This window comes from Dermacentor andersoni, chromosome 2 (genome assembly GCF_023375885.2).
Source record: "Dermacentor andersoni chromosome 2, qqDerAnde1_hic_scaffold, whole genome shotgun sequence".
Taxonomy (NCBI): Eukaryota; Metazoa; Arthropoda; class Arachnida; order Ixodida; family Ixodidae; genus Dermacentor; species Dermacentor andersoni.
The window spans coordinates 183,015,678-183,029,799 of NC_092815.1; the positions used below are offsets into that span (position 1 = coordinate 183,015,678).

At 46.3% G+C, this 14,122-nt stretch overlaps 1 protein-coding gene across 2 annotated transcripts in view; it reads left to right on the forward strand.

Moving 5' to 3' along the window:
- Nucleotides 1-395: 395 nt before the first annotated feature.
- The window catches only part of LOC126540355 (uncharacterized), a 42,670-nt gene continuing 28,943 nt past the window's right edge, over nucleotides 396-14,122 (forward strand). Inside the window, exons 1-9 of one of the 2 annotated variants that reach the window (XM_072286600.1) lie at nucleotides 396-605; nucleotides 3,222-3,327; nucleotides 3,764-3,889; nucleotides 5,287-5,337; nucleotides 5,806-6,076; nucleotides 7,278-7,478; nucleotides 10,395-10,609; nucleotides 11,658-11,819; nucleotides 13,561-13,866. In XM_072286600.1, coding sequence (XP_072142701.1) covers nucleotides 459-605; nucleotides 3,222-3,327; nucleotides 3,764-3,889; nucleotides 5,287-5,337; nucleotides 5,806-6,076; nucleotides 7,278-7,478; nucleotides 10,395-10,609; nucleotides 11,658-11,819; nucleotides 13,561-13,866 — 1,585 coding nt within the window. In that variant the 5' untranslated portion in view covers nucleotides 396-458. The other variant, XM_050187152.3, reaches the window with a different exon arrangement.

Sequence of the window (14,122 nt, forward strand, 5' to 3'; positions counted from 1 at the left end):
ACCATTATCATGCGATGCTTTCTTCTGCTACTTTATTGTCACAGCTTCAAAGCTACTTTAGCCGAGTTATTTCAATCTCTGACTAACGACCTGCGGTATTTAGCCTTTCCCTTTCAGATGAATACAATTATTCACCCTCTTTATTTGCATCTTTTTCCGCGAGGTGAAAGAAGCCTACGAGCGTTAATACCATCACAAGTCGCCCACAGCGTCGAAGTGTTATAAGCGTCTGTTCTATAGAGTGAGCTGGTCCCAAGACTTCAACGTTTGTACCTGATGCAGCCTCAACATGTAGTGCGATCTTCTTCAGTACTTGCCTTACTTTCAGATAGGCCTTGCCTATCAGTGTGTTGCAGTTTTTAACATTTTTGATCCCTTTATAAGCGGACCGTCATGCCAGTTTCTTTAAATTTTACCTACGGATTTTCTTGTAATTCTTTCATTCTCTTGCAGCACCTATGGGTATCCTATGCCACGAGTGTCAACGCTCACCGGTCGAGCATGCCTCTGATACAGTAGAGGACTTCCAAGCTCCGCTAACAGTTCGGCACTGGGCACTGCACCCGGGACACTTTACCGACGTTCCTCGAATAGTGAACGTTACCGTAAGAACTCTTTCCTTTCGCTCTTTCAAAAGAGGTAGGTATACAATAAGATTGGTTTCACTCCTGAATCGGCCTCTTTCAGTATTTTTTTTCTCTTCGCCACATTGTCATTACTTTACCAGAGCGCACGTTTCTCGTTATTCATATGGTGATGTTGTATTGCGTTTTTTTTGTTAATTTTCTCTTTTTGCTACAGACTGCGAATATTCATCTGCAGATGCTCAACTATGGTAAAATTGCACGCTATTTCTCAGCAGTCGCGATGGCGACATGCCACGTGCGAACTTCTTTCATTTGTCGCGGCTGCTCTTCCATTTCTGACCCATTACGGAGGCGTAGCAGCGGCGTTATGCTTCAGCTCGCCGTCACTTCGTGCGCTCGTTGGGTGCCTGAGTTGGCTAACCGGTGATTCATTTTAACTGTAAACGGGACGAGCGCTGGTCAAATGCTTCAGTTTCTAGGCCAACGCGGTTCACTTGGATTCCGTTTCTATTGATATTTATATCTATAAATTTAATTAATACTTCATAGGTGCTTAGAAATGGGGCATTAAGGAGCACTGAAACCAAAACCTTGTGTCCTCCTATTCTCGTTTTCTTTAGGTAGCCGTCGACACCATAGTTAATGTACGAAGTCTAAATTGCTCGAGAGCGCCACAAATGAATAACTACAGCACTGTTTGTACGGCCAACCTAAAACACTCGTCAAGTGCAGCGCCGCCTCGGACGTGAAAGAGGTTGCATCTCACGTCACTGAAAGCAGAGGTCCCGTCGAATACTCAATGGGCTCAGCTATGTGTGTGCGTGTGTGTGCTAACACTAACATTATGATGTTAAACTGACATTATGATGTTAGAAGGAAGGGTATCCTATTCTCTGACTGCGTGCACACAAAAAATAAGAAGCAGAAGAACGTTGATATGTGGTGCAATAGGCGCGTAGGGTATACACATCAATAATATGCATCAGGGGCACAAATGGTGTGCTAAGATTATGATCTTACTATTGGAGGTTACCTTAAATGCGTGTTGAAGTCCGCAGGGCAGTTCAGTGATGAATGAGCGCACATATAGCTCCCGCATGCGGCGCCAATAACATCAGCACATGCACTGTGCTTCCGCAGCTAGTGAAACTCTACTTTCTCTTAGCTGCGCCAGTCACTGAGCCATCACTGTGGCGGCATAAGTGCTAGGCATCTTTCTGTACGCGCAGCGCTCACGAAAACCAGGACAAAGAAAAACATGCAAAGGATTTGCGCTGCCTCGCAACTATCGCCTTTATTGGGACACACACACACATATATATATATATATATATAGAGAGAGAGAGAGAGAGAAAGAGAGAGAGACAGAGGGAGAGAGAGAGAGAGGACGGGTGCTACTCTACGTTTATTTAACATAGTTGAAGTAGCGTTAGATTACTTTCTCCAGAGCAAAAAAAAGAAGTAGTGTTCCTCACTGCGTCCTGCGCTTTGCACCTACTCGCTTCTCTTCTCCGCGACACTCACGCTGCCCTCTCCCTCTCCTGAAGCGCATGAAATACGGCATAAATACGCGGAGAGAGGTCATCACTTCAAAAGCCGATGTTCGCGCTTACATGACGCCGGATCAGGTGTGGCGGTTGTGCAACACTTCGTGCATCTGCTCCTCCCCGCGCCTGCGTTTAGAGTGTGTTACGATCATCGCCCTCTTTGTATGCCAACAGAATATGCCATTTTCATAGTGAACAATGTGTGCACGCTTTCGAAAGTCGGTTATGTGTTTATGAGCAGGTAACAGTTACTAGCTGTGCTAAACCCACCATGAGGCACAGCTGGGGCTCGGAAACGTGGCATTACGAACGCACCATACACATGCAGTGAGAGATGGAAGAGGGTGTGATTTTTGGCTGCGAAGTGTGATGTGCAATACCCGAAGGAGCATAAAGGCTTCGGCGAGATGTGAGGTTGCGAGGAGCAGTGAAGGGGCATTCGTGTTCATAGAAAACGACATAAGAAGGCTTAGGCAGCTCGAAAGGAAGCCGCCCTTATTAGTTAGGAAATGGATTGCCCGTGTCTATCTGAAGGCGTTTTCTCAAGCATTGTGTTACTTGCGTGGGCGCGAGTTGATGGCTTTCTTTTTTCTTCGTTTGTTTTTTTTTTTTTTTTTTTACGTACAAGTGGGTGGCTAAGCTCACATGAACCCAATACAAACTGCAACCAGAAGTAACAGAATTAAAAGTTAATAGTGCGGGATCTTTTTTTCCTAATGAAAATGAAGTCACGGCGCTTTTCTTTGTTGTTGTTCTTTCTTGAGGGGGGGGGGGGGGGGAGGTGACATCATCCCTGGTCGCAGCAATGTCGGGAATATAGGCGCTTTTAATTTCTTGGATTATATAGTTAAAGAAATGAGAGTAAAATTTCTTATGGCGCGTGGAAACTCCTATTGCCATGATTCAGTCAGAAATAGACGTATGTGGGAAAGAGAAAAAGACGTTTTAACAGAAGTCTTTTGGTTTTATTCAATAAATGAAAGTGGTAGTCAAGTGTTAACCCACTGACCCTGTGTGTTTAGTTTTGGTGCGTGCATCTGGATAAACACTGCTCGCGCGAAAGTTCTCTTTTAAATTTCTTCTTCAGTTCGAGTCATTCCACCTGCCAATTAAAGTCTGCCTAGACCGCTTCAGTTCAAACGGTACCAAGGTGGCAACGTACAGCGACCTTTGCCAAGAGACAGGCAGCAAAGGTAAGAAGGCTGTGACAAGCATCCAGCTGTATTCAAAGCCTTTACGGAGGCGTCAATTTGAGGCACATGCGTACTCGTACATACATAGAGTGAAGCCGTTTCACGTAGCGCTATATGTTGAAACAAACTTTGAACCATACGACAGCGCTCCCCCCTTGTGTCTCCATTTCACCGAAAAGGGAGACTTCTACAACTGCCGGTTATGTTTCTAGGAGTTATTCAATGTCACCACCGCAGGGTGTTAACACATCCGAATACTTATACTTACAAAAGGAAAATGTGCTGGATTTTTCAAATTCTATTTGTTCGTGCTCATTGAAGAGCTTTTATTTAGTGTTCTGTAAAGGATGTTATGTTGTGCGCGTCTGTGCTTATGTGCGGGTGCTTTTTTTTTTTGTGCATGTGCACGTCCTCTCCATACCACTTCTCACTGCAGTGAAGGCCATTCGGTACAGCGTGAAGAAAGTTTGCGCCGGCGAAGAATCATCAAGTTGTCACTCGCTCCGATTCTCCGTAACGGCGTTATCGAGAAAAGCGGGCGGCCCTTTCCTGGAGTGCACAGGTAACTATGCCGTCTGCATTCCGTGGCTTCTTTGGGTGTTGTTTCACGAAACATTGCCGCATAGTACATGAGTTTGTCTTGTAAGTAAATATTTAAAGGGACACTAAAGTGAAAAATGATTTCTTCTGCATCAGTAAATTGCCGTTCTACAACACCAAAAACACAACTCTTACAACGAGAAGACGTTTGGTAAGCCAGAAAAAGCGCAAGAACGAAATACGGGTGGCGACGCCTACTTAAGTTCCCGCACCTGGGGGCTGTGACGTCTTGGATTTCGATGGCATCTTCTAGGGCCTACGAATTATATATAGCGGTACAGATTGACTACATTGTGTTCTAAAGAAACCAAATATTAAACAGGGCAAGTTTCGGGAACCTTTATTCAGCCAACGCGGCCCAAATGCGAAAACATACTTTGGAATCCCTGACGTCACGCTGACGTACCGGCTCTGGGGTTTCGGCGCGAAATTCAAATACTGATACTTGGACCTTCATTTTCTGATCTAATAATCGAACTATTCTTTTGAAATGACTGCCTGCAGGGTTCTCAAACAATGCTTCATTAGTCTAAACTAATTTATTGTTTCGCTTTAGTGTCCCTTTAAATGCGCCGGCTTCGCCTTTCAGCACTTACTCGCAAGCTCAATATCGCTTGGTGTGACAAAGCTCGTTTCGGTTTCGAAAAAGGGCCCTGCCCAACTCTCTGATGACACCACGCGCCACGACAACCCTGAGGCCGTGTGCCCGATTGATTACATATGAGAATGCTTTCATCCTTGCGTGACGTAACACTCGTCGTAATGCTTCGCTGGAGCGATGGACATTAGGATAGCGCGACTAAGAATTATGCGACCTGACAACAACACTCGCCAAACATGTAGTCATATCCCCTTCGGCCAGCCTAATTAATAAACGTTCAGTGAAACAAATATTCTTGAAAGCTACCGATTGAGAATAAAATTTTACGACACCCTTGCTCAAGTTTGCGCCACTCGTGTGTACGGTAAAACACCAATTCTTTTCCGCCATCCTACACTTCTGATTTTTCGCTTATGTTAACCCAGCAACAAGGCATTCTTCTTTATGAGCGCATAAGTTTCGTCATAAGGAATACAGCAGATACTTACTGCTGTATTTAACCATGCAGCTTTTATATCCGGCTTTCACAGCCCTGCTACAAAATGGGCAGAAAAAAACTGGCGCTGGCAACATGAGCCCATACCCAGAATCCGCAGCTTCTGCTAAATTTGTGGCAGGGTATCGTCGTTAACATGTCGTACTATACGTATGTTTCAACATGTAGAATATGTGAGCATGTAATATGCTTTGGCAGTAGGACGTCGATGCTAAGGTAATGATCGCGCTATTTTTTTTTCTTTTTTCTGCATCATCCTTAGACCCAGGTTGTCAGCTTCCTGACCAAACGAAAATTCTGATCACATATGACAGTAAGTATAGTTTCTTTACCTTTTGCTCGGCAAAATTACAGGTTACACTACTCCAGCGTGTATTCGCAGTGGTTTCAAATTTGGTGTAACGATTACGGGACAGAACATAATACTGCTGAAAAGAAACTCTCAGTTTGCGCTGCCCCATTGCACGCTCTTGATCAGTTGTCCTTGTTGTTTTTATTTTGCGCTGACAACTGCAAAACTGGGGCATTTCTAATAATACGTTACAAAAAAAGAAAAAGGACACATAAGAAAGACGTTAGTCATTTCGAGATGAGTTCATGAAAAATCGAAAGCAATCAGCGCCAAGAACGGGATTAAACGGAAAGACACTTGATACACAACGTCTGGCTTCTTTCAGTTTGGTCCCGCTCTAAGCGCTGTTTGCTTGCGAAGTCATGTGCCGACTAGCCCACCAACGCCTGTCACGAAATTCGTCGTGCTTTTTATTTCCTCATTTTCCAGTCGATTTTCACTCCAGCCAGAAGAAACTTTACTCCGGGACGGAAGAACGAGTCAACGTTCCGCTTCCCAGAGCTCCTGACACACCGCAGTCGCTGCAGAGAGCACTCAGCTCGAAGTGCCCGAAGTACACTCAGACGAACGGTGGTGTGGCTACAGAGATAGACCAATACTTAGCACTGAGTGTGAGTTACTTCATTGACGTAGTGCAAAAGATTGAGGCGGCGTACCCCGAAAGGAACCTTTTCGACATCGCCAGTCTACTGCTGAATTGGTAAGTATAGGTCAAAACGAAGCAAAAATAAAGTTTTGAGGTATGTGCTCATACTTCGCAATTCGTAAGCGGCAATATAAGAGGAACCATGTAAATTGGCATTCACGTGCAGTTTCCAGCTGAGAGGTAGCTCTCAAGAGCTGCTTGAACATTTCATGCACTGTGCACTTCTTTTATAATGGCGTGTAGCCTTCTTTTTTTTTTTATACAGTGCAGAGAACAAGTTCGTGTGCTCTAACTCGTAACCATTCGTCTCCTCGTCTTTTTCTAAGTAAAGTAGCTCTTTCGTCGTGAGGCATTTGCAAAATCTATTGCAAAATGGGCATAACATGTACTGTTATATTCAGGTTCACCTTGCATCCAATTCATAATATTGTTTACACGACGTCGTTCGCATTCGCCCAATAGCTAGTAAACTTTAAATGTAATATGATTAATAAAACATTACGCGTAGAACAGGACTTTCTTTGTAGTAACCCCGTAGAAACTGAGATTCTAACACACCGCACTTTCTTCAGTAAGCGTAGTGGCTCGTTAGATCAATTTTGTACGCAGGGTTCCTTCAAGACTGAGCGAATGATTATGACAGCAGACATAAAAGCAGTTGTTAACCACTCAAAAGGTCCTTCTTGAACACGTCGCATTAGTTAACGATCAGTACGAGTGCTCTGACATGGCCAAGAGGCGTGCGAACCGGGAGCAGAAGTTAGCAATGCCGGCTAGACTTAGCCCACGATTTTCAGAAAAAGTGTCATCATACGTAGTAGAGCTTCGGCAGCGAATACTGGCACCACAGCCAGCGCTTTCGATATTGCGAGTGATAAAGCGTACAACTATTTTTCGCATCTATATAGGCTAAAGTAACGCTTCGCACAGTCCTATGAAACTCGGAAGCGTCGGAGGCAAAGGAGATTTTCATGCTCCGTGCAATGAGAACCGCTGGAGTTTGCTGAATGGGGCTGGTTGGTTTGTGGCGAAGGGAATAGAAACAGTGCGAAGGACAGGACCAAAGCAGAGCAGCGCTGTGTACGTCGTTTCTGCTATGGTCCTGTCCTTGGCGCTTCTTTTATCCCCTTCGTAATAAAAACCGACTTGTCTTTCTATTTTTGAAGGAAGAATGTCGCTTGGAAGCTATATCGAATATTAGTTATACTCATAATCATTGCGGATGTATAAAATACCGGTGAATGGGCTTACGCAGGTTCACAGTGAGCGACTACGAGCTCGCCGACAGCAACAAAGTTGGCCGGGACCTGAGCGAGCAGATGACCCTGGAGACTTGGCTGAGTCCGTGGCCTCGGGGCCTGGAAGAGCATCCTGTGACGTTCAACAAGAGCATCCTCACCGAGAGAGAAATGTGCGCCCTCTTCCTCATGCTCCACCACTCCTTTCATGAGAACAGGTCAGTACCCGTGACTGCAAAGAAAGGGGGGTGGGTTGCTGAAAGCATTAGGGCGGTCATTTGTTTTTGCAGCCATTTCGAAACAAGCACGCAGCACGCTCGAAATTTCACAAGTGATCTGAAACTTCAGTTAGTGCTCATAAGCAAAGGAAATCGCTCGTGCTGAAAAAAGCATTGCTAGGGGGAGAATCTTATACAGCGGACATATTTACAATAGAAGGCGCACAATGCTGCAGCAATAGTAGGGTTAGCGCGTGCGGACCAGATAGCCACCCCGTCGTCATCTTCGTTGTCCACGCACCAACCGCAGTATTCACGCCCGTGGCATTACCCGCCGGCGGCAAAAGCACCCTCCCGGTGGATTCAGGGCTCGATTCGACAGTGGTACGGTTTAAGCGCGAGCCGTGGACTGTGTCACTCGTCCTTGTTGCAGACTCTGACTTAGGTTTTAGCAGAACGGTCTCATGGGTCACATTATGACGTATGACGCGGTAAGTGTCAACATAACCTAAGAGAAGTTTTTCGCGTAGGCCAATGCGATGTGACGGCAATCACAACAAGACGAGTGATTCTGGAAGGAAGTTCACCTTCCGGTGTCGATGGTCATAATGACATTCATGTCAAGCCGATAAGCCATCACGGAGAACCTAGCGGGCGACGTCAGCACGGGCAAGAGCGTCACGAGCATAGACAGTGAATTTGTCTGCGTGAAGGGAGAATATGGTGTCCATGAGCAATGGTAGGTCGCCTAGCGACGCCCATTGACGACGCCTAGTCATGGGCGGAATGCGGAGACGCTCATGCCTCGCCTAGCGACGTCGCGCTGAAGGGAGCCAAGGAGACCAACACGGCTTAGGCCATCACCGTTCGCGAAAAACGTGCGAGAGACCTCAAGACGCCCAAGAGAGCATTGCAAGATACAATCACAAGAGACAGCAAGGAACACGCAAGAAACCAGATGCGCAAATAAACATAAGTTTCAAAACGGACGGCCCTATAGTTCCACCTTCGCGTAAGGACAAACCAGCAGCAGCCGGTATTTCATCGAGGTCAGCGTATTCGAGCACTTGGTCAATCAGAGGCAACACTGAAAAAGGGCACGCGACAGCTGAGCAGAGCAGCTCTCCATTGTACAGGATCTCCTATACGGTACGTGCATTTCTGCGACAGGATAATCGTCGGCGAGGCATGCGACCAGCGCGCAGCAGTCAGTGCCGCTCGCCAGAGAAGCTGATTGCGCACTTGACGATTCACCAGCGACGACCGTACTCCCTGGACAAGTTGCCTCGATATTAAGCTGCGCGATTGCAGGCGCGCCGGAAACTGGCAGCGTGGCCGAGTGTGAAGATGAAGTGAACCATGCCTCAGGCGCTCGCACTGCGGGCGCGGGGGGAGGAGAAGACGACGAGACAGAGAAAAGAACAGCCGGCCCAGGAATCGGTGTTGTCTCTCATCTCACCTTTACAATACGAAATTACCGGATGATGATTTTTTTTGCTTTTGGGTAACACACAGCATCTAAGGGACGATGATATGTACGAGTGTGTCCCCAGTATTTCAATATAAAAGTGGTTTCCATCACACAGTTACAGATTCCGAAATTCCCGTCAGCATACAGGAGTGGATAAGCTTTAAGTGACATAGATCATGAGTACCCGATGTCTCAGATTTCACGTTCACCACCAAACCGTTGACGACAACGAACTCATCCATTGTCTGTTCAAATTTCACACGTGCGCCCATGTTCGTCGACGCGGGAGCTATAGATGGCAGACTCGAACTTGCTTCTCCTGGCCGTGTTTGGGCAAATGCACATGGAGCCGCTGTGTAAAGGCATCGCTACCAGCACCTCTAACGTCACCTTGTTTTGCTCTCAACAATGATGTTTTTATGATGGTTATCGCGACGAGTCCGAAGAAGGAAGCCACGTTTGATTCCTGCACATTAAAATTGAAATAAATGACCGTTTAACCATCTTGTGTCAGTCATATTTCGTGAAAGCGTTCCTCGTAAGCATACAAAGCTTATGATATGGTCAATTTAGCCTCTAAACTTAGCGTCTACACTTCTTTAAGGGGAGTAGGCACGGAAAATTGGTCACCTTGATTTCAGCCTTCTATTGAAAAAAAACTAATATATGTGTTAATACAATTTTTTTATGCTGAATGGAGATGTCCTTCACCTTATATTACTAAAGTACTTTCTTTTTTTACCGTGGCACTTTTAATTCTTTTTGTTTTTATGCATCAAATTTAAGTCAGTATTTCAGATCTCACTGTGCATTTTCTCGTAAACAAACGACATGATGATCAATTGAACTTGTTAACCTATTCCATATGTTACTGTTTTCAAATACCAGGAGACGCTGCTCATAACGCCATTTTTAAATAGTTTTGAGAGCTCGTTTACGTATGCCGTTGCGCAGACTTACTCCTCAGGCTGTGCATAATTTTCTGATGCTAAAACCTAAATTAATCTTTTTTTCTGTCGGCCTGCGCTACATTGCTGATAAGGATGTTAATTACTTTGGCCACTCAAGGCAATCCACAGTCAGCTTTTGCTGTCCTTTACTAATATATTTCGTTTATACGAATGAGCACGCGATATGCCGGGCATGGTACATTCGGTAGTTTTCTTTCTCACTACTGTATAGTTGCCTTTTTATTTTACTCAGAGCATGTGTGAGTGAGAAAAACACCTGATCCTCCTATGCGTCTATTGCGGAAAGATTTGTTTGCTATTTAAATCGGCGCATATGACGGAAGGCGACACGACATTCATGGCGTCGAGACCGACACCGTTAGTAGTTGTATGTCATGGTGGTGAGGCCTTACAACCTTTCCAGCTACCTTTTTGACTCGTGCGCATTGGCATTTGTAAAAAAAAAAAGGCCAACCCACTTTCTTCTTCCTCCAGACAGAACGACAGCGACTTCACTGTTGAGAAGGGCGTGGCGCAAGTCAGCTGGGAAGCGCCCAAGATCGCCGTGGCTCTGGGCAAAGTGCTGCAGGGCATCGTCGTAGGCATGATTCAGAGGTCGGGAAACCTCACCGACATCTGGCAAGCGGACGAGCCAGCCAATGAATCTCGAATTCCGCCCATAGACCCTCTCCTGTCGGCTACGATCGGTGGTTTGTATTCACGTTCCTAGTACTCAGAACACTCATACAACAGTACAAACTCAGAAACTTCAGGGGAACCCAATAAGCAAGGCACCTCAGTCAAAGGTGATCGCGAGATGGCTTTCCTGCTCAGTTAAGAACAGCCTAGGACGCGTTTGAATTTTATTGCAAAAAAGTACACAAGCTCCATCGCGATGGTGTTGAGCGCAGAAGTCATGTCATCAACTAGGAGCAAGTGTAGTGGACGAACGCTACAGACCATTTGCATGAAGGCATGCAAGAAACCACTAAAGGGAATTAAATGAAGTGGCGTGACTTGCAAGCAAGTCTTTTTTTTTTTTAGCTCATGTGACAGCGCAAAATGCTGCGCCCCCTTCCAGTACCATTTCGTTTTGGTATTGTGTACATGAACGAAACAGGAGCATTGCTTGTCGAGTTACCTCTTAGAAAATAGCTTCAACGCAAGAAAGGTCGAACCTTTCATTATAGTAAATTTCTAATATATTAACAAGAATATTTTGCCGACTCCAATGGATTCTTATGGATGTTAAAGCGTAATACTTTTGAGAGAGCAATTGTAGCAATGATTACCTGCCTTTCATGCTGGACGGCAAGCAATCAATAAGAGTACGCATCAGAAATCTAAAAGCGTTACGTGTGCCATCCAGCGCAGCATTCATGCGGTAGTAGCCGATCAGCACGAAAATGCAGACCTCATGCTCGTCTATTCTTACAAGCACAAGCACACAGTTTCCAAGGGCCATTTGATGAACGAATGCCTGATAAGCGTATTTGTTACATAGGACTGACTCGAATGAGATGCGGAGACTTTATCAATGCATTGCTCAAATCGACGTCTGTTGTCTGCGCACTAAAACAGCTATCTCACCGCTTTAGCGCAGCCATTCTCCTGCGCAGTCATCAATCACGATCATCAATAAAGCGTGCACAAGAACATACATACATATAACGGCCTTGGCCGTTACCGCGTAACGTTTTACAGGCGCTCATAATGCGCCCCCAGCGGTTTACTTCGAAACTTTTAACTCGTCTCTAGTGGTTCTGGCCGTTTCATCAGTGGAGAGCTTGCTGCACCGCCATGGTGGAAGTGTCATCGGCCATGAAGGAGTCTGGATTGGAGAGTCCTGCCCCGGCGCATACAAGACGGGAGGGAAGCGACACTGGTGCTCTTACAGCGTGCTACGAGGTGCAATCGACGGTGCGTGTGTGTTTAACTGGGTCCACATTGCTCAAGGTGACATTGCTCTCACGCACTACGCTGATGCACTAAACGCTGAGCACGAGGTCGCTGGTTACATTCCTGGATGCTGCGTCCACTTTCTCCTGGGGGAGCAAAGCGAAAATTCTCGTGCGTACAAAATTTGGCGCTCATATTTCGGAACCTCAGAGTTGGCAAGCATTAGCCCAAGCATGCGATAACGGTATTCTTCGGAGCCCATCCTGCAACCACGGGGCGCCGTACGAAAGATAAGGCTTGACATTTCGAATAACTTCTAGAGTGATCTATTACAGTGTCCTTGTTGCAGGTATCAGAACAGTAGGCTATAGGGTCTGGTTTAGTCGGTATCAATCGGTCCTAGAAAACTTCCATGCATATTTTCGCCAAAATTTGGGTCACGTAGCTGCAGAACATTCCCTCAATCTTCGCACTCGCCTGGAAAGGCAATTTAGGGATAGATATTGTATGCATACAAGCCGGACATTAGGCACGTGACCAAATCAATCTCGTTCAAGCACGAGCTATTGCGTTGCTCATTTTGCGAGTTTCTCCAGCTTCCGAGAACATCTTTATGTAGTAGCTGTTACAATTCAAGCTATTACCACGAAACACAAGACAGGTTTCGTCCCTTGCAATTGAGTGAATTGTCCACAAGCCACCACTTTCTTGCGGTAAGCATTTCGTAAGGCAAACAGGGCGCTGCCTGGAGAGACATAGCACAGCTTTACTGGTAAGAAGGGGCTGATGGCTGACTATCCTTACATTGTAGCCCGTAGTGGTGCCACGCAACTGTTATAGAATGGCTGTAAGTGTCGATGCAGGAGGATAAAACAACGGAATGGGATGTCAAAGCTGTAAGATTAAAAAGCTTGGCTAGATATGCGTCAACACACCGTCAGTATTGTTGTCTTGATGTTTCATAATCCGGATGTTAGATTATCTTCGCCATCTCCATATAAATGGTCTGGCTTCAATCAAGATGACTTGCAAAAATTGCGTGTACATCCTTGTCTTCATCCTCGCCTCAAGGTTTCATTGCGCTAAACACCAGGTCACTCGTCGTACAAACAATGATGTAGTTCGCCACTCACCTCCAAATAGGATCGTACGCGTTTGGTCCAACGAAAAAGAAAACCAAGTTGCACAAGAAAAAAACATTTCGTGCCTCGTTTCTACAATAGAAACGCAAGCTTCGCGAGCTGTTTCGCATTCGTTGCTAATCTGCAGCGCTCCCAAAGACACAACAATGTGTCATTCCTTCTTGTGCACACTGCAGTTAAGTCTTTCGTTTCACTTGCCTCTGCTGATCTGCGAGGATTTCGTGACCGACGTACACAGCAGCAAATATCGATGCTGTTCAGACTCGCCTAACGATGATCCAGGTTTATTGTCACAATTGTGTTATTGTTTACGCATTTAGAGTCCTGCCTGTACCATCGATGCCTTACAGCACAGCTTTTCTCGCAATCACAGCAGTGCGTTTTCTTAAGTGATGAGCGTGTGCGTGGTCTATGGTATAATGGGAAGTAGATGCTAGTGTATGTGCTACTATGGCTGCCACTACAGCTGCTTGTAAGCGTTTTGTACAGCGCCACAAAGGCAAAAAAAAAAAAACAGAGAGGACTAGCATAAAGACCTTGTACCTTGCCTCGAGCGTTTGTGGCGACCTTTACTGCACTGTCGCCTTTATCGATTGCCTTGATTCCGCTTCGGCTCACAGGCCTTCTCCTCGGCAAGCACGCCCGCCTCATCGCATCCCGAGGCGTGCCCCTGAGTCGGCTGCTGAGTCTGTACTACGGCGTTTCTGGCGTTCCCCGAGCTGTGCCCGGTTTTCCGGGGTTGTCCGTGTGCGGCCGACGAGAGTTGCTGTATCCGTACCTGCGAGACGGCCTGCTCGAGGGCAACGTGAGCCACATGGCTCGTGCCTACCTGCTGCACCGCTACGGCCAAAGTTCGAAGAGGCTCAGTCTATTCGTGGCCGCGGCCACGGACGAATTCTTACAGAGGCTGAGACGCGACCTGCTCAGTGAGTGACACCGATCGTTGCGACTTGGCGGCGTATTCCGAAACGATCCACTTCGGCAATACTATCGCCTCAGCGATAGTTCGTCGTCAGGCACGCACTGATTGGCTGGTTGAACAAAATCGGATGACGTGGCTCATCCAATTTTGTTAAACCAACCAATCAGCGCACGCCTGATGGCGAGCTATCGCCGAAGTTCATCGTTTCAGAATACGGCCCTTCGTTTTTTGGTCGGGGTCAAACAGAAACGACACTTCGA